The 23,165-nt window shown below is 42.9% G+C and overlaps 1 protein-coding gene across 3 annotated transcripts in view; it reads left to right on the top strand.

Annotated features, from left to right (window-relative positions):
- The first annotated feature begins 10,343 nt into the window (after window positions 1-10,343).
- pcdh1b (protocadherin 1b) overlaps window positions 10,344-23,165 on the top strand; it is a 249,091-nt gene continuing 236,269 nt past the window's right edge. For 2 of the 3 annotated variants that reach the window (XM_080774556.1, XM_080774558.1), the window contains exon 1: window positions 12,751-12,895. In XM_080774556.1, the coding sequence (XP_080630682.1) occupies window positions 12,845-12,895 (51 nt within the window). In that variant the 5' untranslated portion in view covers window positions 12,751-12,844. Of the gene's footprint in view, window positions 11,119-12,750; window positions 12,896-23,165 lie in introns of those variants that run through there. The other variant, XM_080774557.1, reaches the window with a different exon arrangement.

The following is a 23,165-nucleotide window of genomic DNA, read 5'->3' as shown; positions in this document are numbered from 1 at the left end:
TTGTGTTCCTATCCTCATTATACGCTGACCTGATGGTGGGGTAATTAAGCTACTTTGCACGTTCATTCTACATTTAATGCCAATTTACATATTTAATAGTACCATTCCGAAGGGAAATTGCGTATCCCAGAATGTTGCCATGGCTACATGTGCCAATAAACAGTGTTAATTTCACCTGTGTGCGGAGAGCTAATGCCTGTTTCATACTTGGTTACACACTGCGTTGCACACAGAAAATAGCAAATCTACAAGCTCACAAGGAATTGCATCGCAGATCTGCTATGAGGTACAGCGCATGTGACTCCAGTGTGCAAGTATGTATACAATTTAGGCATTTAGCAGACGCTCTTAATCCAGAGCGACTATAAATCAATCTTAATGAGTGCATCATTTATTAATGAGTGCATCATTTATTTACCCACAAGATTATTTGATATGGAAATTTTATTTGAAATCGTGATTGCGAAGTCTCATTGGAAATGCCAGACTATAATGGTAGCGGCTTGGATAAATAAGACTTACCTGTATTATATTTGCCTGCATGGGGAAATACATGTTTTAGTTGATTGAATTGCAGAGCCTTCGTGAATACCAACAGATATTTCATTCAACAAAGTGATAAGCTATTTAGTGAATCTACTTTAAATTCTATCTACAAATTACGCAAATCTTGTATCTGTCCTCTGTGTGTATCTTGAGAAGCGTTGGACCGATGGACTTGCTGTGCGTGCGTAGGTCGGTGGTACTCCACCAAGTATTGATGAATCTGTAAATCACCATAATATGGTCGGATCAGTGGTTGGGACCTCAATATATGGGCATAAAAGGGACACAGAGAGATTCATAAATCTCCATATAAGGACATAAAAGGGATACAGACATTCCCATCAATGGGCATCGTCCTAGTTATTTACTAATTGAGCAGTATGTCATATCAGGTTTTGTTTTTTGAGCGGTGCAGACACTCCAATGCACATGCAGCTTTGTGTGTCTGTCTGTCTGTTTGTGTCTGTCCGTTTGAGCACAGAATGTGCTCATATGATTGGACGTCATGTTGTTGACATCATCAGATGTCATCATTGGGATGAAAGGCACCACGTATACTTCTGATGGCATGACGTAATTTGAACCAAAATGCCAGGCAGATGAGCAGAATGTTTGGGGATCATTCCTCTTTTGTTCAGCATGTAGCATACGGCTGTTCCTACCTCACTGCTTGGATCATTCCTCTTCTGTTCAGCATGTAGCATATGGCTGTTCCTACCTCACTGCTCCTCTTCTGTTCAGCATGTAGCATATGGCTGTTCCTACCTCACTGCTCCTCTTCTGTTCAGCATGTAGCATATGGCTGTTCCTACCTCACTGCTCCTCTTCTGTTCAGCATGTAGCATATGGCTGTTCCTACCTCACTGCTCCTCTTTTGTTCAGCATGTAGCATACGGCTGTTCCTACCTCACTGCTTGGATCATTCCTCTTCTGTTCAGCATGTAGCATACGGCTGTTCCTACCTCACTGCTTGGATCATTCCTCTTCTGTTCAGCATGTAGCATACGGCTGTTCCTACCTCACTGCTCCTCTTCTGTTCAGCATGTAGCATATGGCTGTTCCTACCTCACTGCTCCTCTTCTGTTCAGCATGTACAGTAGTATATGGCTGTTCCTACCTCACTCACTCACTCACTCACTCACTCACTCACTCATCGTACAGACAGTACATGATGCTAGGTCTGATTGACATCTTGGATATTGATTAGAATACTTAGTATGGCTGGAATCGCACAAACAAATACAGTAGGTAAAGGATTATATATTATAAGGATTATTATGGAAGCTCCATTTCTGGGAGAGAGAGATAGAAAAAGCACCAATCCTTGCAAATCATCATTCAGTGTCAGTGAGTATCCGGTCTGTGAACGTGTAATCATGCCATCAATCAGTAACAAAGTAAGTTGTCTATACTCTCCTTTTTTAAAGTACCAGGACTTGTTTTAATTTCATGCTCAATCAATCATTTTGTAAGAGTAGTTGTCAAGATATTCTTTTCTTTTTGTTTGTTTGACGCATTTCTTTTTTCTGTGTTAGTCAGTGTGTGAACGTGTGGGGTGACTGGGTCCCCCCCCAGCAGGAATACTCTAAGGGCTGCTGAGCTGCCTCTGTGTGCTCAGCGAGTGGTCTGAAACCAACAACAAAGGCTTCTCATTCTCCCTGTCCCCACTTTCTCTCTCATTTTCTCTCATTCCTCCATCCCCTTTTCTCTCTCCTCTTTCCCTTCTTCATTCTCTCTCTCTCTCTCTCTCTCTCTCTCTCTCTCTCTCTCTCTCTCGCTCCTGCATCATGTGTGGTGCCAATCCTTTTTCTCTACTGCTCACACTCCATCTTCCTCTCATCCACTCTCTCTTTGTCATCTCGCCACCCCTCTCTCTCTCTCTCTCTCTCTCTCTCCCATATCCCTTTTTGGCTCTTTTATTTTCCCTTCTCTCGCAATTTTTCACCCTCCGAAAGCCTTTGTCTCCTTTCCTGCACCTCAGCTTCCTTTATGCTTCTGTGGCACACGGATCAGTAGGGCACCTAATAGGCTAATTAGGTGAATAGAACAGTGGTCTTGCCAACACAAAGGAAATGTCAAGCTCACAAGCTGTAATTTGACTTCCTGGACTGGAGGTTAACCCATTCTGAACGGGAACCCATTTTGGGGTCAGCATCATGTTATGCTTTAGCTATTGAAAAATAGCAGATCTACAAGCTCATATCGCGCCACCGAGTGGCGCGATACGAGCTTGTAGGTCTGCTATTTTTGAAAAATCGAAGAACGACTGACATTTTTCTAGAATCTGATCTCAGGTCAGAATGGATTAATCAGACCAGAGTGTGTCCAGTGGAAACCTCGTATGAATCTGATCTCAGGTCAGAATGGGTTAAAGGCCGCTGGTAGATTTACTGAAGCGACGGGAACCTGTCTCCAAGCACCTCCCCGTCCCACCTCCAGACCGTCCCCTCTCACCTTTATTTAAATGTCACTCAGCAACCATTAGCGTGTAGCTCCGCTGGTACCTGATGAGAGGTATAGGGACTCTTTTATGTGACGGACCAAAGGCTTTGGCTTCCTGAAGGCTCTCAGGTGTTAATGGACTGAGTCGCCTTCTTCTTGCCGACACTGCAGCACTCGAGTGGGATTGTGCTCCTGAATGTTCAAACAACGCTCAGGTGCACCGTGCTCAACTAACAGTTCTCTCCTGTGGCCTTCTGGGAAATAAGACTTCTCTGTCCTTACCCCACCCTTCTCATGCCCACATACTGCTATTGCAACTTTCTGAGCAAACACACACACATGCACATAATACTGTAGCATTTACTTATATATAATCGCTGATGCAATACTCACAGTAAAGTTTGCCCCAATGTTCATCAGAAGCATGAACACATATTTGCTTATTGAATTGAATAAGTAATAGTTTTGTATTGTTTGTTGATGGCATATTGGATAATACAAATATAGAGCCAGTCGGCAGGCCTACCTTGTGGGCACCACATGCAGGGTACATCATATCAGACCTAAATTTACCCTTCAAGTTCTTGTTTATCCCCAGAATTACTGCTATTGCAGCTTTTGTAGCAATTAACATTCGTAGAAATATTGGGTCTTTTAAATGTAAATTAAAAGATATGATGTGTATTTGCCTATTTGGCCCTTCATTTGTGAAATAAATGCAAATATAGCCTAACATCATATAGTATAAAATATAATATATTAAATTATTAAATATATTACTGTTCAAGTTACCAATACAATTACCCTCAGAATCACGTGACAGATGAGTCAATGAGAGCATAAGAAATCTCTTATTTAAATGATGTATAAAATAGCATCCATTGAAATTTTGGCTTCCTTGGTTTGACTTATACTTCTGCACAAATCAGAATATCTAGGAGGCCAAAGAAATAGACTTGATTTTTATTTCCATTTGACATGCAGACACACAAATAAAGGTTAAATCAAGGTTTCAAAGAACAAATGTTTCCTACCAGACTATAAAATAAGAAGGAAAGAAAATATGTAGCCTATATCCTATTTAGCTCTGGTCCAGAGCTCTAATGCGTTGCATTTAGAGATATGTTACTCTCAACTTCCGCCACTCGCATGAATGCAGACCAGCCTCTACTCTTTAGCGTAAATAAAAAGAACGTTTTTGCTACTCAACAAAACAAAGTTGAGAGTAACATAGCTCTAAATGAAACGCATTAGAGCTATGGACCAGAGCTATATCCTATTGCAAACTGGGAAAGCAATTTGAAGTTGGCACTTCATAATATATAAATTTCAGTCAACCTGGACCTTAACCAATACGTTCTTGGAATGGGCAATAGCGTTTTTGGGGATTGACAACAGAAGAAGCACCGCCAACCCATATTGCTGCCACTACAAAGTTCTGGAGGTATGATGGCAAGCAGAACTACTGTGAAATCTGTGAAATCTGTGAGATCTTTCATATTTTATTGGCTGGAATTGGCTGGAGTTTTTGGTATGCCTCCGAGTGCCAGAATGCATTATCAACAAAATAAGGCTGTTTTTTTCAGGAGCAAGAATGCTAGAATTTCAAGATAAACTTTAGGTTTTTGCAAATACATTGATACTTTCACACAAAGATTACAGTAAAATTGGTTAATAAGACGGAAGACATCTCATTTCATGGGGTATTTAAGCAAAAGACAATTGATCTGCTGTAGTCAGTGGTGTCCACAGTAACGGTCTCAGGGGAATCCTTCCACCAGACACACTCTAATCAGACTTCAATCGAGCTGACCGCCTCTGTAAACTCAACTACTAGCAGGTGAATGATCGGAGGCAGAGAGGTATTGACTGCGGGTTACTGAACACCATTGAACGCACTAGAAAGCACTGGTCTGTCAGCACTGGTGATATAATGAATGTTTTATTTTATTTTATTATTATCATAATTATTTATTTTTTCAGGATTTCTGCTTTAGAGACATGGAGAGAGAGTGAGGATGCCCCTGGCAGGTGAGCCAGTAAAGTACAGAACACAGTACAGTACAGGGGCCATCCCGTTACCTATGCATTTTTAGGAGGAAAGAATGATATCATATTCCAGGGAGGCACAAGTCAGATCAACACAATGCGGTTGTGTTTACTTTAATTATTTTGTGGCAGACCACACTGTGTCGTAGCCATAGCAACAAGGCACACCACCACCACCACCACCACCACACCGGACATAATTCAGCGACTGTTCAACAAATAACCCCGTGCCGTTTAACTCGACTTGACTTTAAATCTATTCTCCGAGAGCTGGCGTAGGTGAGTTAGCGCAAGGTTATTTTCTGAGACGAGTGTGTTCTGCTGCACTCCCAGATGACTCATTGCCATTCTGGCCTTATATCCTTCCTTTAACTAAGAGTCCAGCTGTGTGGATCGACCGGTACCAGGAAACACGGGTCAGCACAGTTCAGATGAATCCACCCACTCCACTGCTCGCTCTGCCAGACAGATAAAGGCACGTGTTTAACATCTAGCATCAAAGCAAAGGTTCAAGATTGCATACATTTCTTACTCCCACATTTCAGTGTCTAATTTTCATGGAGATTTCTTTTGTAGGGGTCAAAGATTTGTCTATGCATTATATGTATAATTTTATAATTAGTATCAAAGTAAACTTAACATAAATGCACTAAAAATACATGCACACGTGCACACGCTCGCACACACACACACACACACACACACACACACACACACACACACACACACACACACACACACACACACACACACACAGTCACACACACTACAAGTTCCACAAACAACACCTCTGGAATGTAATCATATGTATAAATGTCAATAAATGATGGGAAAGGGAGAAAGTGTGTGTGTGCGCGAGTGTGTGCATATAAGTGTGAGAGAGTAAGCCAACACTTTGCTGCTGCCTGTCATTAACAGGATGAATAATTCATCTCCTTGTTGGGAGTTAATAACTGTGGAGTGTCTGGGGATGAGGTCAGAGAGTTGTTTGTTCTGTGATAAGCTGACGAAGGCTGTTATCTCAGAAACCAGGGCTAAATTAGCCTGTTTTCCTCCACTGATTCAAATCTCCCTGGCTGTCATCTCTTCAGCCCTGTCAAATGACCACATGCACTCCTGCACACATGATGGCTCTTCAGGAAAGCTCCTTGTTACTGTTATGATCAGGACACGGTGCAATGATATTTTGGCTGGTGTGTGGTGTGTCCATTCAAAGGAATATATTTGGGTAGGCCCTCGTTTGGATGCGCTGCAGTCTCTCTCTGTATAGGCTATTGAGCAATGTGCAATTAGCACGATCTGTCCTAGAAATCAACTGAGTCTCTTCGTGACTGATGAGCGATTGTGACCACAACATGTTTACATTTAATTCACCCTAGAATGACATGTGTAGGTGGGAGTTCCAAAACTAGACATTGGCCTGTTTGCTCAGTATTCATGTACCTATGCTTGAAACTCTGTGTGTGTGTGTGTGTGTGTGTGTGTGTGTGTGTGTGTGTGTGTGTGTGTGTGTGTGTGTGTGTGTGTTTGAAAGACAGAGGTTGTACCTATACATAGTCACAGGTCACACAAGAGAACACGTCCCACTTCCGTACGGTCAATAAAGAGTCTGTTTTTCCCCCAAAGTAAAAAACAATACTAAAGGTTCAAAACACACCACCAGCTCAGTTCTCCCCCTGAAACGTGGGCATGTTTGTGGGCTTCCTTCTTAGAGGCAGCACTGAGGTGAACAGCCTCATTAGTGAAGGATTAGCTCTCCTTACCAACAGGATGTGGCTTGGCTGGCGCTCATGACTGCATCACTGTCAGAACAGTTAAGATTGGAGCTCTGCAAAATGGACAACATAGCCTTCTATGTGGAGACACCCATCCTTTTTTCTGGTGACTGATATTGTCCTTCTAATTAATCTAATACGTCAGGGGCTGTGTTTTTTTTTCCCATTTATTTATTTTTATTCTTTTTGGGGGGGAAAAGAATGAAGAGTCTCTGGATGAGACTAAAAATCTAAAATAATTATTAAAAATAAATGAAAACAATAAATGAAAAACCACCTTACGTATTAGAAGGACAATATCGGTCACCAGGGAAAACATAATGTGTGTTTTCGATGAATCTAACATGGTTAAAATGAAGTTTGAAGTTACAATGGGTTTGTATAGGATCATCATTTTTGCGACAGTGGCAATGAAAAACGTCAGGCAGAGCCCGGATTCATTAGGGTTGAGATTCGGAACCGGGTCCATTTCAGACCCGGTTCCGACATTGTGGATCCGGAGCCGGTTCCATCGTTTTTTTATTAATGTTCCCCAAACGGTTCTCATCAGTCGTCATTTAGCTCCGCTGTGTCTGTGCATGCATTCATGCAGAACCAAGTAACTGGGGTGACGTCACCCCACCTACATGAGTGAGTAGACTCGTGTAGGCGTATTGATTTTGAGATGTTTCCTCAATGTGGACGTGCAACAGAGCGTTGCAGTCCCTCCCCCTTTCAGAACGACGAGTGGCCCAGGAAATGATTCTCCATTAATTTTCTCCATAGGCTTTTCAAAAAGTATTTATATAAAGACGGTTACGCCGCGGACAAAGCCAACTTGGATCGTGACAAATCATGACAACAAACACAATATTTTGTGCCGATCAAATAATTAGTAAGAAGAAAAACAAAACAAATAGTGTTGTATCCTGCCTATGAGAGAGAGAGAGGGGGGGGGGGGGGGGGGGGGGGGATTGCACCACTCAGTTCACTCGTGTGTGATTTTACAACTTATAAGCAACTCAACCTCTTTTGATTTGGCTCTAAATTAATCGCGCAACTGTTGAGAGCCCAGCCTTAGGTGCATATATACCTCCATACATTGATTACTTTTTGCAGAAAAAAGCACAGTAACGTAGCCTACAGTTCAATACAAGGTCTGCTAACAAGGTCTGCTACAGAGAATAATTGTAGAGAATAATACATATCTGGTCATAACGCTGACGAAGGCCACACAGGCCGAAACGCGTTCGTTATCAACGCCAGAGGTAAATAAATTCATATGAAAAGGACATACAATGAGTGCTGGCATTTTCTTCATTTCAACTTGTATATTCGAGACTTGCACCGTATGGACTTTATTCTAACCTGGAGTGCTGCGGGTTGTCTGCTTCGGCAGTACTTTCTTACTCAAATAATACATATCTGAATATGACCTCAGGAAAGACTTACAAACACTTCACACAAGAGCTAGAGGTTAAGGTCTAGTTTATTTACTTATTTCTGGCTTGTGTATGAAGTGAATTTAGATGTGAGTTTATGTCTGTAATGCTGAGAAAATAATTGCGCATGCCAAAATAGGTTTGAAACTGTGTAGACAATGGAGGCTTCAAAATATCTCCAGGAAGAAGTAAAGCATGCGTCATCAGGGGCAGTTAAATATAATAAGTCTGTCTGTGAATTAACAAAACATTTTCATGTTTTTTTATGACTCAATGTTTATTACTCAATGACTCAATGTTTATTAATGTAATTGGCTAGATGATATAATGCAACACAAATATCAGAAAGTAATAGACCTAGAAGACAATCACAGGAATATAAATTGAAAGTTAATTTAGAAAGCTATATTATTGTTGATTGATAACTTAGCCTCTTATATTGCAATGTACTGCATATGCATTCTGCTGCATAAAGCCTTGCCCTTGTAGAGACTGAAACATACACTGAGCATATGGAATACAGGTCAAGTAGGTGCACGTCATTAACATGCATGTGAACATGCACGCTAACGTACTACATCATTATCAAAGCTAAATTACGCTTCAACGTATTGTTTATGCCCAAAATGACATGGCTATCAATCAACAGGTTTTTATCAATCAAAAAAACGTAAGTAAGCCTTGCCAAGCCATGAGGCAGGAGCTTATCTCCTGTTTCTGTAGCATGAGGCAGCTTGATGTACAAGTACACCCCCTGGACATGACACTAGTATGTCGCAGGGACTTACCCCCAATCCAACCCTTGATGCTGAGTGCCAGACAGGGAGGCACTGGGTCCCATTTTTAGTGTCTTTGGTATCACCCGACCAGGGGTCGAGCCCCCGACCTCCCAGTCTCAGGGCGGACACTCTAACCAGAAAGTCACTGAGCTGGATTAAAAACATACTGGTAGAATAAATGTACGGTAGGCCTATGCTTTGGAAAATGGTCTGAAATAATGCAAAAAAAACATACTGTGCAGTTTGCAAGTTAATGGGATTGTTGTCTTTTGTATAATTGTTATTAAAAATGTTTATTATATATATATCCCCCCCCCCTCAAATTAACTTTGTGAACTTGAATCACGTTTTCATTCTTTAATCGAAGTTTGAATGATTAGTTATAGATAAACCACAAGCGAAAATATAAATTACTCCATAAAAGTTATTAAAACATTATAAAATATTATTATATATAAAGGAAAAAATAAATGTGATGCATTCAAATAAAACAAGCACAGCACTCGTGTTTACTCCAATTGCAGAATAAATTCCCTACCTTATTTATTTACCGGTATGTGTGTGGTGTTGGGCCAACAAACCACACCTGAGCTCGACCGCCTACTATACATGTCCCGATTTAGTCCTGCAGGTGGCGATAAAAGCATGAGAGAGCTACGTCTCTGCCGAGGAGAAGGAAAGAGCCTCTCAGCCTCTCAGCTCGGCTCCTTCTCTCACTATCAGAGCAGTTGCGGAGAGAGAGAGAGAGAGAGAGAAAGAGAGCGCAAACCTGGTAGTGTGACAAGAACATACATTTTCCAGATAAAGCAGTTGAATTACCTGGCTATGTATCCATCATCAACAACTGTGTCTTCTAGACATGCTATGCTATTAAAGAAGAGAGAGTGAGTGTGAGAAAAATAAACTTGGGCTTTTCTAAGCATTTAATTGCAATGTTACACTTAGGTGAGATACCCACTCACCCTACCATGACCCCTCTCCATCCCCCCCCCCCCCCCCCCCCCCACACACACACACACACACACACACACACACACACTAGTTTATAAAACTAAGTTGTGATTGCTGTCTTTTTGTGAAATTACACTATTATAATAATTCATTCTTGTATGATATGTATATGTAAACGGCACTTTTGCTATCTGTGTGTGACCACATTCTTATTTGGTCTGGTGTGTGGACCTGTCCTGGTGTGCGTCTAAATGTATGTAAACAGTAGCCTAACAAAAAAAATCCACATGCAGAGCCATAGCTGTGTTGCCTATTCGCTCCGCCCACTTGTTATAGTCTATCTATTCTATGGGCTGTAGGACTGTATACAGGGGGAGGGAGGGAGGAGGGAGAAACCGAGCGAAACTGTGAGAGAGGGAGGTTGAGAGAGGCTTGGAGGGTGAGAGGAAGGGAGAGAGAGGCGAGCGCAATCGTTTGGAATCACTCTCATGCACACACACGCACACACACCATACATACAGCCGCATGAAGTGAGCCGTGGAGCGGACCCGAGGCAGACAGAGTTTGTGGCAACCAAGACTGCTGAGAGGGTGGCTGTCAGGGGACCAAATCGCTGGCAACTATAAATGGACATAGGTTCTATGTTGGTGATTTTACCCGTTATCGCCTACACATTCCACTCGTGAATCTTCTGCCGGAGGATGGGGATGCTGTCATTTTCAGCGCGGTTGATGGTAGTGGAGAATCAGCCTATAGACATAATGCTGTGAGAGAGAGACCCGGTCCGGACGGGAGTCCCTCCACTGGGTCCTTGCCATAGCCGCGGCGAGAGAGGACAGTGCTTTAATGCCGCTGCTCTCTGATCAACGAAATATTTAAACTTGACTAACCATAAGAAAAAAAGAATATTCAGCTTATTGAAATCCCAACATGCAGCGCCGTGGGATTTGAAGGAATAATTATCACTGGCTGTGGATTGTTTCATTTGCCTTGCGGGGACGAGAGCGCTTTTATTTTTTCATTGTGGATTTTTAATTGTGGGCCGTTTATTGTAAAGGCTGAAGTGGATTCGTTTGGGAGCGGAGAGAGATCGAAGCTTGTGGCCCAGTTGGAGCGTTCGGAGCTGGGATACGGAGCCGTTATCACCCGTTTAAGGTACAAAACTTCCATGTCACGACTCGCGGCGCACAGCCTTGTTCCTTTATGGCCCGGCGCGCACAGACGTGGCTCAAATGTGATAGGATATCAAATGGTCTTTGATGAAATTGCTATATAATATCTGCTTTTGCGCCTTTAATTTCAGCCACCCTGCACAAGCCAGGCACTGGTTGCTTAATTTTAAAATCAAACCAGTCTCTTGGGTATCAACGTTTTACGCACAGGACTAAGCGTACAAAATGCGTGCAAAAATATAATGGATTTTGACTGTTTTATTGTAACACAATCGATGGGAATATAGCCTATACCTTTAAAAGCAATACAAGTATCCCGGTCGGCGGTCGCGATGGGATAAACACTTGTTGGCGATAGCTAGGGCTACCATAAGGTGTGTGCGCCCGTTTCTATTCAGCCCATGATCTTTGCACTGATGGCTACCGATGTTAGATGTTTTGCCTTACACCAACGGTATTGATTTCCGAATGAGGGACGGAGCACTTACCCTGTCCACCCTCGGAATTACCTTACCATATCTGTCATAAATTACACCGCTTTCCCCCGCGGCAGGCAGCTCCCGGTCTCGGTCAATGCGCGTTTCCCCCACTCCAAATTGCCTATAGCATGTCTCGCTTTATGGGTTTTAAGGAGTGTGTGCAGTGCCAGTCCATATATTGAGGCATATGATGAAAGGGACACTACAATTTATTCGTTTGAATGTGAATTTAGGCTGTGGGCTTTTCAATTTCATCAACGATAATGTGCCATACAGAGACGTCAGGCAGAACTGATCGCTCATTTGACGCACACTTAAAGCAACAATACAATAATCTATAGGCTACAAACATCTCAATCAGTCAAATAAATTAATAAATAAAACATCATTGGCTGCAATGTGCAATGAACATATATGTCCCGAGGATATGTTGGCACCTGTGGCTGTCTTTCAATCAAAACCTTCATTTAGCCTTTCACATTTTTTTTTGTCAAATACGATGGTTGTATTTAACAGTTGTGAGAGGTAACTAGGTTAAAACGGTGTTTGACAGTGCAGGCTATAGTGTCGTCGTGATGTCTGTGATCGGTGCGGTCGTGTTGTCAACTTGTCACTCTTGTCACAGGGAATTCCGGTTTTACTGGTCTCACCCGTTCTGGTTGTCTCTGGTTGCAGAAAACCTGCTATTCAGGATGAGGAGAGAGAGAGGACGAGGAAGGGAGCTCAGCGGGGTATTTATATTCAAAGAGCGTCTACTTTCCCCGTGTTCCGATAGTAAGAGAGGATAGTAAAGCCATTAGCTCACTGATAGTAGGCTATACGGGTTGCAGTGCGTCGACCCCTCTCGGACCCCGGTCATCCGTCTTTCGGGGTTCTCTTTAAAAGGGGTGGGAAAAAACTATAGGCTATTTGGCTATAATTTCTTGTCTATGCGACATAAAAAAATAAGGAAAAAAGTGCGATTATGCATTAACATGTTTGCTCATTTAACATGTCATAACTGCCACTGCACTGTAGCTCACCAATTAATTTACCTGGTGATCATTCAGTAAAATAAGAGATCACCTGTAAAATCATCACAGGGTATAAAACTATAGGATGGGCTATTAACGTTTTCTTTTTACGTCTAAATTATATTATTATTTGTTATTATAAGCTTTGGAGAGATTTTCTCAAATCAAATTTGGCCCAATCAAAAGCAGGTGCGTTTTCTCCGCCCCACAACATCACATGCCCAATCAATCAGCCAAGCGGCCATCAAACCGAAGGAATAAAGTCTGGGTAAGTTGTGTACATCTAGCCTAATATAACTGCCGGCAACTCATGTGAGATCAAATAATAACGTTTAGTGGGGGGGAAACAGCCGTGTCTGTGGTTCAGTTTGTTAGGCTCGTATTTGAACGACCCAGACTAGAGGCTACAGGTGTAGTGATTGTTTATTTCACAACACTTCCTTCCTCAGACTGTCTCAAACGGTATTTTGATACCATTGTGTTTATCGAAACGGCTAGGCCGCGGGGCTGGCTTCATTAGAAAGCATATCCGTTCAATTTGACCACATAAAACTAAACGTTCACGGTCAGCTGTCGGCGTTACAGTGCGGATTATACCCAGGGAAATTGACAACGTTAAAGCAGAGAACTTATTGTCAATGTTGGGATGTTCTGACGTTTCTGCGTAAAATTGTGCATCTGAGGTAGCAGTGTCGTTAATACTGTCATTAAAATTATGGAAGTGGTTGAAATGGCTTTTTTGTACGATTGAAGTTATCAAGCTCTTCTGCACTGCCGGAGTGCCGGTTCCATGAGAGGGGGCGGGGGTGTCGATTGTTGTCGTTTCAAGGCCTGATTTGACTTTAAGTTCAGCCATGGCGACAGGCAGGGTATGGAATGTCGCTTTAATTTGATGCATTGTGACTGCCTGAACATTCAGAAGCCACAGAGAGTAAAGGATTTCATTGCATTATTCAGCCTCTGTGTCACAGGCTCATTTCATGTATAGGCCTATTCATTCCCGAACAGACATGCCATCCCTTTTTACACCCACGCATTGTTTTTATTTATTTAATCGGAAATGCTGGCATCTATTGGATCACTATGATTAGTACTACTAGCCTCTGTTGCAGAGCAGCGCGGAGAATCAAATATCCTACAACTGGTTGCTGCATGAGTTTGTCATCATCATCCAATGCAGTGGCTTCTCACTCTTATGGGAGCAAACGGGGATATACCCAAGCAAAGGGTTATAAAGAGTTCAATAAATGCCAATAAAAGGCAGAACAGGAAGGAGCAAGCATTACTCAGCAAAATATCACCTACACAAGCTACAGGGCAGAGGTAAAACCGAGGTTTGACAATTGATTCACAGCAACATCTGTAATAAATCTGTTTTGAAGTGGATTTATTATTAGGACATGACGCCTGATAGATAAAGGGCTCATCTTTTAATACAGACGGCAAGCAAGTCCCATCTGTCATCCGGCGTGTGTTGGTGTGTGCCGGGGTAATCCCTATTTGTCATCATTGGATATTATACTCAATAAAAGGCAAGGGCCTGTATATTGTACTGTAAAGTACAGCATTTTGGTTGGAGCACTATCACTGGGACCCTGTTTCATGTCGCTATGCTTCGGATAGATGGAACTCTGTGCTCCATCTCGTCATTATAGGGTTTTGAAGGAAAGTGGTGGAGTGCAACTTCTCCACCTACTGGTGGCGTGGTTGATTTGACCATATCGGAGTGGGTGAGGATGCGAGCTGGGCTACTTGGTATCGCTGCTGTGTGATTGCCGTGTTTTTCACCTACATGGCATGAAGAAGTATCTCATATTTCCCCAATAACACACCCACTACCTCCGTTCCTCTCATTGTCATGGCAATAAGAGGAACGGACGCATGGGATAGATACTTAACATCAGTCTCGATGTATTGTTTTTTTGTTTGTTGCAGAATCACATGTTGAACTGCTGTATGTTATTACAACAATACTATAGATATAAGATATAGCCTGTCTTCTGTCGACATATCTACTACTAATCTACCCGCTCAGTAACTGAATAATCTGAGCAGTGGTCAGTATGTCACCCAGTCAGCAAACGAAACTGAAATGAAGACGATAATTTAACCACTAACTCTGATGTCCCTATTTTAGGCATGTCATTATACCGGTAGGCAAAAGTTGTTAGTAATTTTGAAATGCTCCACGTTGTGATCTTGCAGATCAGTTATTTAATTATTTATTTATTTAACAGGGTTTATGCTCCGAGTTGATAATATAATAGATTTTACTGTGTAGAATCGCCTCACATCACTTAACTGTCTGACTACTTTTGACTCTAGCATGTGATTGGCAGCTTACCATTCCCTGTGACCAGCATAATGGCCCCTTCCTCTTCACTGTCTTGTGTTGAGGTACGTGAGGGACAGATAATCCATGCCAGTGTGATCTCATATCCAGAAGATGGGATTGGCTCCTGTATTATTAAGACGCAAGACGCGTTGGGTCAGCTGCACTTCGGCTGCGGGTAAAACCCTGTGCTATTTTAGATATTTGCTGTGTAATTTTGACACGCCATGTCATAAATGCCTGGGTGGTTAGTAGATTACCGGTTATGTTAGGTGCCAGAGTGATTGAGCACTTTATGGATTGAGAGACTTCCCTCTGCTGGATCTGGTCACATGTTCTGTCGTTGCGAGCATATTTTGTCTCGTGTCCTACTGTCCTCGAGTGAGATGCTGAACTCGTCTCTGCTCTGTTGTCGTGTTGCTCTGGGTTAGATGTATTAGTATGTATTAGGGTGCACCCTCATCATGTTGACTCCAGAGAAAGATGCCATGGTCATTTTGTACTATGGCTTGGCCCTTGGCTGTGTTACTGCTGGGCTTTTGTGTCAGATTCCCCCACCCCTACGTACGCACACACACACACACACACACACACACACACACACACACACACACGATATATACAGAGAGACACAGTATCTGTCTCAACACATGCTCGGCAGCACACGAAGGCACATGACACATACTGTACACATACATGTTCTGGCTCCTTCAACATGGCCGTGTTTGTGTGTCCTGCGAGTGACTAGTTCTCCTACCAGTTGCCGTGCGCCCACCTGGCCGCCTCCCCTTTCTCAGCGCGAGCGGAGAAAAGAAAATGAATCCGCAGCATGACCGCCAGGCAACCTGGCAACGCTGAAGCGGCACAACAACTTACAAGCGCTAAATAATATTGATGATAATAATAATAATAATATAGATATAAGTCCAGTGCTGGTTGATGTGTTTGTAAAGCGTTATACTATTAGTATATAGCGCAACTGACACAACTGCTCATCCCCTGGTTCAACCGTCTCTGCGAGGTGTCTCTGGATCGTTTACGATAGTCAGTCATTCATTCATTCAATTCATTTGATACAGTCTGTCCTGTGGTCGCGGCAAGAGGAGACGGGTGGGCACGGGGGAGCCCGCGGCAACTGGCACGGGAATTAGTCACTTGCGCGTGTCCCTGGCTGGCAGACCGTCACCAGCAACAGTTTGCTTGTTTGTGTGTGTGTGTGTGGGGGGGGGGGGTTGGGGGGTAGTAATCTGGCCCAAACAATTGCTCTGAATGAAATCATTAAAATAATCCCCTTTGTGCAGTGGGGCTAGGAGACCACCCATCCTGCACGCAGCCATGGACAAGAGTACCCAGAGCACTAGACAGACACACACACACACACACACACACACACACGCACGCACACACACACACACACACACCCCCAGTGGTTGGATTGACGGGACATGGAGAATAGAACTGATTGTCCCTGACAAAAGGGCTGGTAGGACTCTGGCTGGCCAGGGGTTGGCGACTGTCTGGTTCTGTAACCTGCTCACCTCCATTCCTCTTCTTAATCCTCTCTATAACCTTAACCTATAAAGCCAGCAGTCATGGCTACATTTTTGGCTTTGGAAATGAAGAGCTCTTCTTGAATGTATATTCTCTGTGCACGCAAACACATTTTACTCTTGCCCAATTGTATCTGAGCAATGTGCAATTTTAGGAGAGTGGCATAGAGTGCCACTCTCACATATGGTGTCCGCTGTTATTTTTAGCAGATTAAACTGGCTTTGGTTCTGGAACAGATGAAAATGGATTGTAATTGTTACTGTGGATTATATAAGCTCTGAACTGTAGAGCCTTGCTATTGTATAGCCTTTTGTAGATGGGGATGCAAATTAAAATGCAGTTTTTAGCTGTGAGCGAACATTGCAATCATTGTGCTCTTGCACATCGCATACACAAGTGTGAAAGGTTTGCGCTTACGCTTTTGATGCATATTCATTTTTTCAGCTAAGCAGAATAACCTGTGTGGGTGGAATCGTCAAGTCTTCATCAGTATATTGTTGCCAGAGAAGCTACAATCAGAACAGTAGCCTAGAGTCAATATGCCGCTGTTTTATTTGTATGTCTTTGAGATGTGAGAACTGGCTTGGCCCCAGGATCCATCCAGCAGCTAAAAGGCCTCTCACTACTCGTCCTGCCGGGCACAAAGGTTAAAGACTAACCAGGGACAGATGCTGTCCACTCTCTCTCTCACCTTTTGTTTTTCTTCCTCCTTCCTTTTCATTATTCTACTTCTGCTTCTCTCCCATCTCCTTATCTCTTTAATATTCTGCCGTGCCGCCACACACACACACACACACACACACACACACACACACACACACACACACCAACAGACTGGATCATTCTGCTGGCTCACAGATACTAGCTTATGCTTCTTAACCTCCATAAATGTCACAGTGTAATTTGACTCCTGCATCACTGTGCGCCTTTAGCCCATTCCAACGATAGGCCTGACTGAAGTGCTGACTTGATATACAAACAGCGTGCTGCAGTTGTCATGACGCACCATTGCCATGGAGAGCGATTTGTTAGCCAGTGTCATGCTGTTTTGTTATGCAAGTGTTACTTAGCTCTTGCACCCGTGACCACCTCAGGCCTGCTGTTTCACCTCAAATTGGAAGTCTTTCAGACGATACAGCACGGTGAAGGCCAGAAATTGTAATTTGAATGATTAGCCACCCACTATATTGCTCATTAGCCAGTTTGTTCAATTGAGTGTGTGCGGGACAGGCTTAGTTTAGTATTAGTTTAACATAATGGTGACAATACATTTAAATGAAGTGCTAACAAACAGAAATTAAATGTGAAAATTAAACGAGTATGTCTAATAGATGGATATTTAAATTAAAACAGTCGGCATCATTACTTGGAGGGCTGGTGTTAACTGTCTGCCAAGCTCTGCTCCGAAGCAACTTTCCCAGAATCTTCTGTAGCCCTGGGGCCAGTGAGGTGAAGCCAGATGAGAGAGGTTACTAGGCAGCCAATGAAATGAAAGCTAGGCGGTATATTTAATTATAACTGATCATAATATATGGTTTTGCAATATGGCAATTAATTTATTCAGCTTAGCAAATAACCAGATGAGACAGAAAGCAAATCAAGGCAAGATGTATGGGGGAGAAGAATCGTGAGTGAGAGAACTTGGGTGGGGGTGGAATAAATACACCGTAGAGGCGTAGACACTTGGGGATTTACACTGGGTTTTATGTGCAGGATTTGCTGTATAGGGAGGATTGTGCAGAGGACAAGATAGTTCAGGTGTAGAGCATATTAGGCATGCTGCTGAAGATCACACACACACACACACACACACACACACACAGAACATCAGCCAGACACTGTCTCTTGGGCATAACTGGAGAAGCACAATTGGCAACACTTAGCTCAGCTCTATTGGATTCTCTCTGTTGGGTTACTATTGTAAAATGCATCGGTTATAATGTCGCATCAATAGCGGAGAGCGAATGCAGTGTGTGCAACATGGAGTTGAGTTGACTATACCAACAAAGGAAGCAAAGATCCAAGACATCAATTCTTCAAGGTTACAGCAGCTCATAAATACTTTACACCGACCGCATGCGGTTTCCAGTGGGATCAACTGGGAAGGATGTCTCTCTCACTCTGAGTCTCTCTCTCAGCTGACATCTTTGAAAACTTAAAATACCGGCGATAGTGAGGAAGTGTTCATTTGGTCACGCTAGAGCTTAAGCTTAATTTTATATTCCATCGTGCTAGGGTGTCGCTTGCCAAAAAGATCATAATCTATCAACTAAGATGATATGTGGTGTTTGTTCTTTTTGGCAAGTGACATGATTGCTTCCCATCCCCCACCAATAGGTGACTGATGGGGGAGAGACCAGAGTATCTGTTGACGTTCCATTGGCATTGTTAATTGAATGAGTGGCAGCTTCCCTTTGACTACATGTATATGCATGCTAGTTTCGGAGGATCTTGTTCTTTCCTCTGTGACAATTATCTTCCAGCTTTCTTTAATCTCTAAACTTAAACATATATTTGTTCTTTCACATGAGTGTGTTCATTTGTATTATGGTTAGCCCCATTGGGAATGGAAGTCATAAAAGAACCATATTTTCCCATTTGAAGTTTTTATCTTTAGATTAAGCATTAAATCTACATCAATGATACATTTAACAAAATGATCGAATGAAATCTATGGATTGATTTTCATACATACAATTTTAGAATCCACTATCAATGCACTGTGGTTGAGTCCCTGAGTGAGTTCATGCCATTTACTCAGATCTCGAACATGTAGTAACTCTGGAACAGAGTGTCTCCTAAGGGCTCGTACACTGCACGATATTTGCTCCGATTATGCTGTCAGGGAGCATTTCTGGCGCTCGCTGACCACTCCCGATCTGACGTAAGATTGGGCTTTGATCACAGAGGTTTTGCTCGCTGTGTGGGAAAGGAGCTGCGAGAAGATCCAGTGCCGATAAAAGCGAACTGGACATCATATAGTATGAACTGGGTTGTGACTGCGTCCTGAGAAGGCCTGTATTACAGTCAATGAGAGCCCAGGACAGCTGTGCTCACATACACTGTCTGTCTGTGACTGCATCGATAGATGATCAGATGATAATACAGTATATATAACCTTTACACTGTCTGTCTGTGACTGCATCGATAGATGATCAGATGATAATACAGTATATATAACCTTTATTCCTTGGGTAAATCCGTGTCGTACACATTGGTAGCTATATTAGCCCAATGTCCTGCATTTCACTTGAATAATGTTGATAAACCGCAGCAGAATCAACTCTGCAAACGTGTGTGTGTGTGTGTGTGTGTGTGTGTGTGTGTGTGTGTGTGTGTGTGTGTGTGTGTGTGTGTGTGTGTGTGTGTGTGTGTGTGTGTGTGTGTGTGTGTGTGTGTGTGTGTGTGTGTGTGTGTGTGTGTGTGTGTGTGTGTGTGTGTGTGCGCATTACAACATTCAATACAAAATTGGTATGAGTACTTTCCCAATACAGAGGCAGATTCTATACCCTAAACATAATGTTAACCAATTTCAATCTGGTATCGCTATTTATTTCCCACAAATAAAAAAAATTGAAATGGGGAAATACTATAGCCAGTCTATGAGCTCACAATGCATTTATGAGCTTGTAGATCTGCGCTACAAGGAATGGAATCTTAAATTGTGACAGCTTGGTCCTTTGTCACCAGTAATAGAATCCTGAACCTTCTTTGAGTGCTCACAGGAATACGAGAAGTGCTCACAAGAATTCCAGTACTTTCTTAACCAAATTAAGTGTGTTTGGCGGCTTTGGCCCACCCCACCACACTTGCTCACATGCTTAGCCCTCCCACTCATTGTTCCCTAACCTCTCTCCCCCACGTTCCTCTTGCAATTATTCAGTCTATCTCTCCCTCTCTATCCTCACACTAAAAGAGGGCATTCTACCAGGCAGCTAGACACTGATTTCACTTTCTTCACGCCTCTAGTGTCTTGCTAACGCTGGCATCATTAAGGCCGCCACCACCCCTGATGAACATAACACACGGCCACATTTCCATGACAATGCCCTATCTCCAGGCCCCCCCCCCCCCCCCCCCCACACACACACCCCGCGCCCTCTCTCCTAGTAGAGTAAACAAAATCGAGAGAGTGCATAAGTCCCCTGGAAAGCCGAGCCTCAGCCAGCTTGTTGTCTTTGCTTTTGTACATGTATGTGAACTATTGGCCTTACAAATAATACATGTTCGCGCAAACACACGCACAACCAAACCTGCCGCCTGGTGAGAACGTTCCAGTGGAGTGTGCAGAGTGTGGGAACGGACGTGCTGAACTAGCCGGCTTTTCCCTCGGGCTCCCGAGGCTCCCATGCTCTCCCAAGACCTCTGCCCTATTCTCTGAGAGTGTACGAATGGAACCAAATGGACCCATTTGGTTCCATTCGTTCACTCTCAAAGTTCAGCATGAGGATTTTACTGTGTATATAGAGAGCATCAATATGGGGCCTCAACACATGTAAATAAATGTTAGGACATACAAGCAAGCAACTAACATGCCTACAGAACAAGAGAGACCTCTACCATATATCACACCAAATGGTCTATAAGCCCAACTGTTCGTGCTGTATTTAATTACGTTAAAACACATTTAGGCCTCCATAACTCAATAATGTTGACTTTAATCACCGTGAGATTAATGTTGAGACCGCATCACATTCTTTTCATAGTCTTATTTCATCCCCAAAGTCACTGAAGTCACTTTAATCAGTAAAAACAACAAGACAAAATTCCTAACATATGTTACCCAGTAAAAGTCCATTTGTAACTCTGAGAGTTTCATAAATGGAACCAAATGGACCCGCCAGGGTCCAGTCCATTCGGTTCCATTTGTTAGTGGCAAGTGCTTGTTAAATTTAACCGACAATCCCTAACTGTTATGTCCTACCGGGGCTTCCAACCCACACTCCCCACGCAACCACAGACATTCCTACTTTTGGGTTGTAATGGAAAGCCTGTTTTTGGGTTGACGATTAATTAAATACGTAAAAGTACATAGATTGTTTGGTGGTAAACTAATGCTGCTGCTATTGCCTGGTGCCTGTTTCGTTTTTGTGTGCGTGTTCTGTATAGTTTTCTTATGTTGTGGCCATTGTTTTTAGAGGACCACAGTGGAAATAATCCTCAGGCTTTTATTGTGTTTTTTATCCTGAGTGACATTGAGTGTGTTGACATAATGGAAGTGCTGATATGCCCTTTCTGTATATCGCAGGAAAAATTCAATCAACCAAACACTTAGTTAGACCTTCACGGAATACCTCGTAGTAGTGCTCCTACCGACCACAACCACTGCAGATGTGTTAGTTATATTGAATTAACTGTTAATTCAATATAACTAACACAAATGCGGCCCTGAGATGAATTTTATATGGCCCACAGCTTCATACCTGAATTGTATTATGAACGGCTACCCTATGGGATTTGTCAGTGTTCCTTGTTCCTTGTATTTGTTTTTTACCTTGCTTGTATGGTTACATTTGGTAATGTGACATATGGCTGAAATAAACCATTGATATTAAATATTGATGACGATAGTTAAATAGAATTGTTTAAATGCGATGCATATGTATATGTGACTTTGTTATAGTCCGATTGTACATTATGTTAGGAGATGTAGTTTGCCCTTGGGTGTTTTAATATTTTCTAATATGGCCCCCTTTGAAAAAAGTTTGGACACCCCACATACAGTTTAATCAACACTTTATTCACTAAAAAAAGTGACAAATTGTAGCTTTAACACTGCATTTGACTGTGTAGGAATGTGTCTTGGTGACATTGGTGCAGAGGTCACAGTGACAGCTTAAAGTTCCACACTACGTGTAAAGACACAGGAGCTGCACCAGTTGGTAAAACGATCAGCCATTCGATAGAGCAGTTGGCTCGGGCCCATGTTAGTGGATCTTATTGGGATGTTCTCACAGTGGCACCGAACAACGCAAACAGAGAAACCTGGAGTAATTTATTGAACACACTGAGCTCTGTTGTGATTATAGGCCGCTCCAAAGCGGACCTGGCCAGACGTCAGTCGTGTTGTAGTGACTGTCTAGGTTCTCTCCCGTGTGTGTGTGTGTGTGTGTGTGTGTGTGTGTGCGCGCACCGAGGCCCACAGAGGTGGATCTCTCGGCACAGAGCTCAACTATTTGGCACTTGTAAGAGGAAGAAAAAAAAGGGACCTCCCCCCGCCGCTCCCCCTTTTTTTTGTTCTCCATCGACATCGCACGCACACACAGCATGGATGCGCACTCACGCTTGCATGCACCGCACATTCACGCGTGCTCTCTAATTAGTCTCATGCACGTCCGTTAGCAGTGGGGAGCAGAGGAGCTGTCACTGTGCACCCACAATTAGACTGCATTCCGGAACCAGTGGCTCGCTTTCTCTCTTGTTCTATTTATCTCCCTCCACCTTCCTCTTGCTATTTTGCAGTCCACCTACCTGCCTTTTCCCTTTTCTATTTACACACGCACACTCTTTCTTGTTTTATTTACTTTTATTGTGGTCTCTCTCTCTAGTCTGCTCCACTACGGTCTACCTCTCTCTAATTCTCTAGTTTCTTTCAACCCAGGCTCACCCAAACACGGTGAAATGACATGCATTGGCAATTCCGTACTTACACTAC

The sequence above is a fragment of the Protomyctophum bolini genome, assembly GCF_963924005.1.
Source record: "Protomyctophum bolini genome assembly, chromosome: 10".
NCBI lineage: Eukaryota > Metazoa > Chordata > Actinopteri > Myctophiformes > Myctophidae > Protomyctophum > Protomyctophum bolini.
This window is presented reverse-complemented; position numbering and strand designations above follow the sequence as displayed.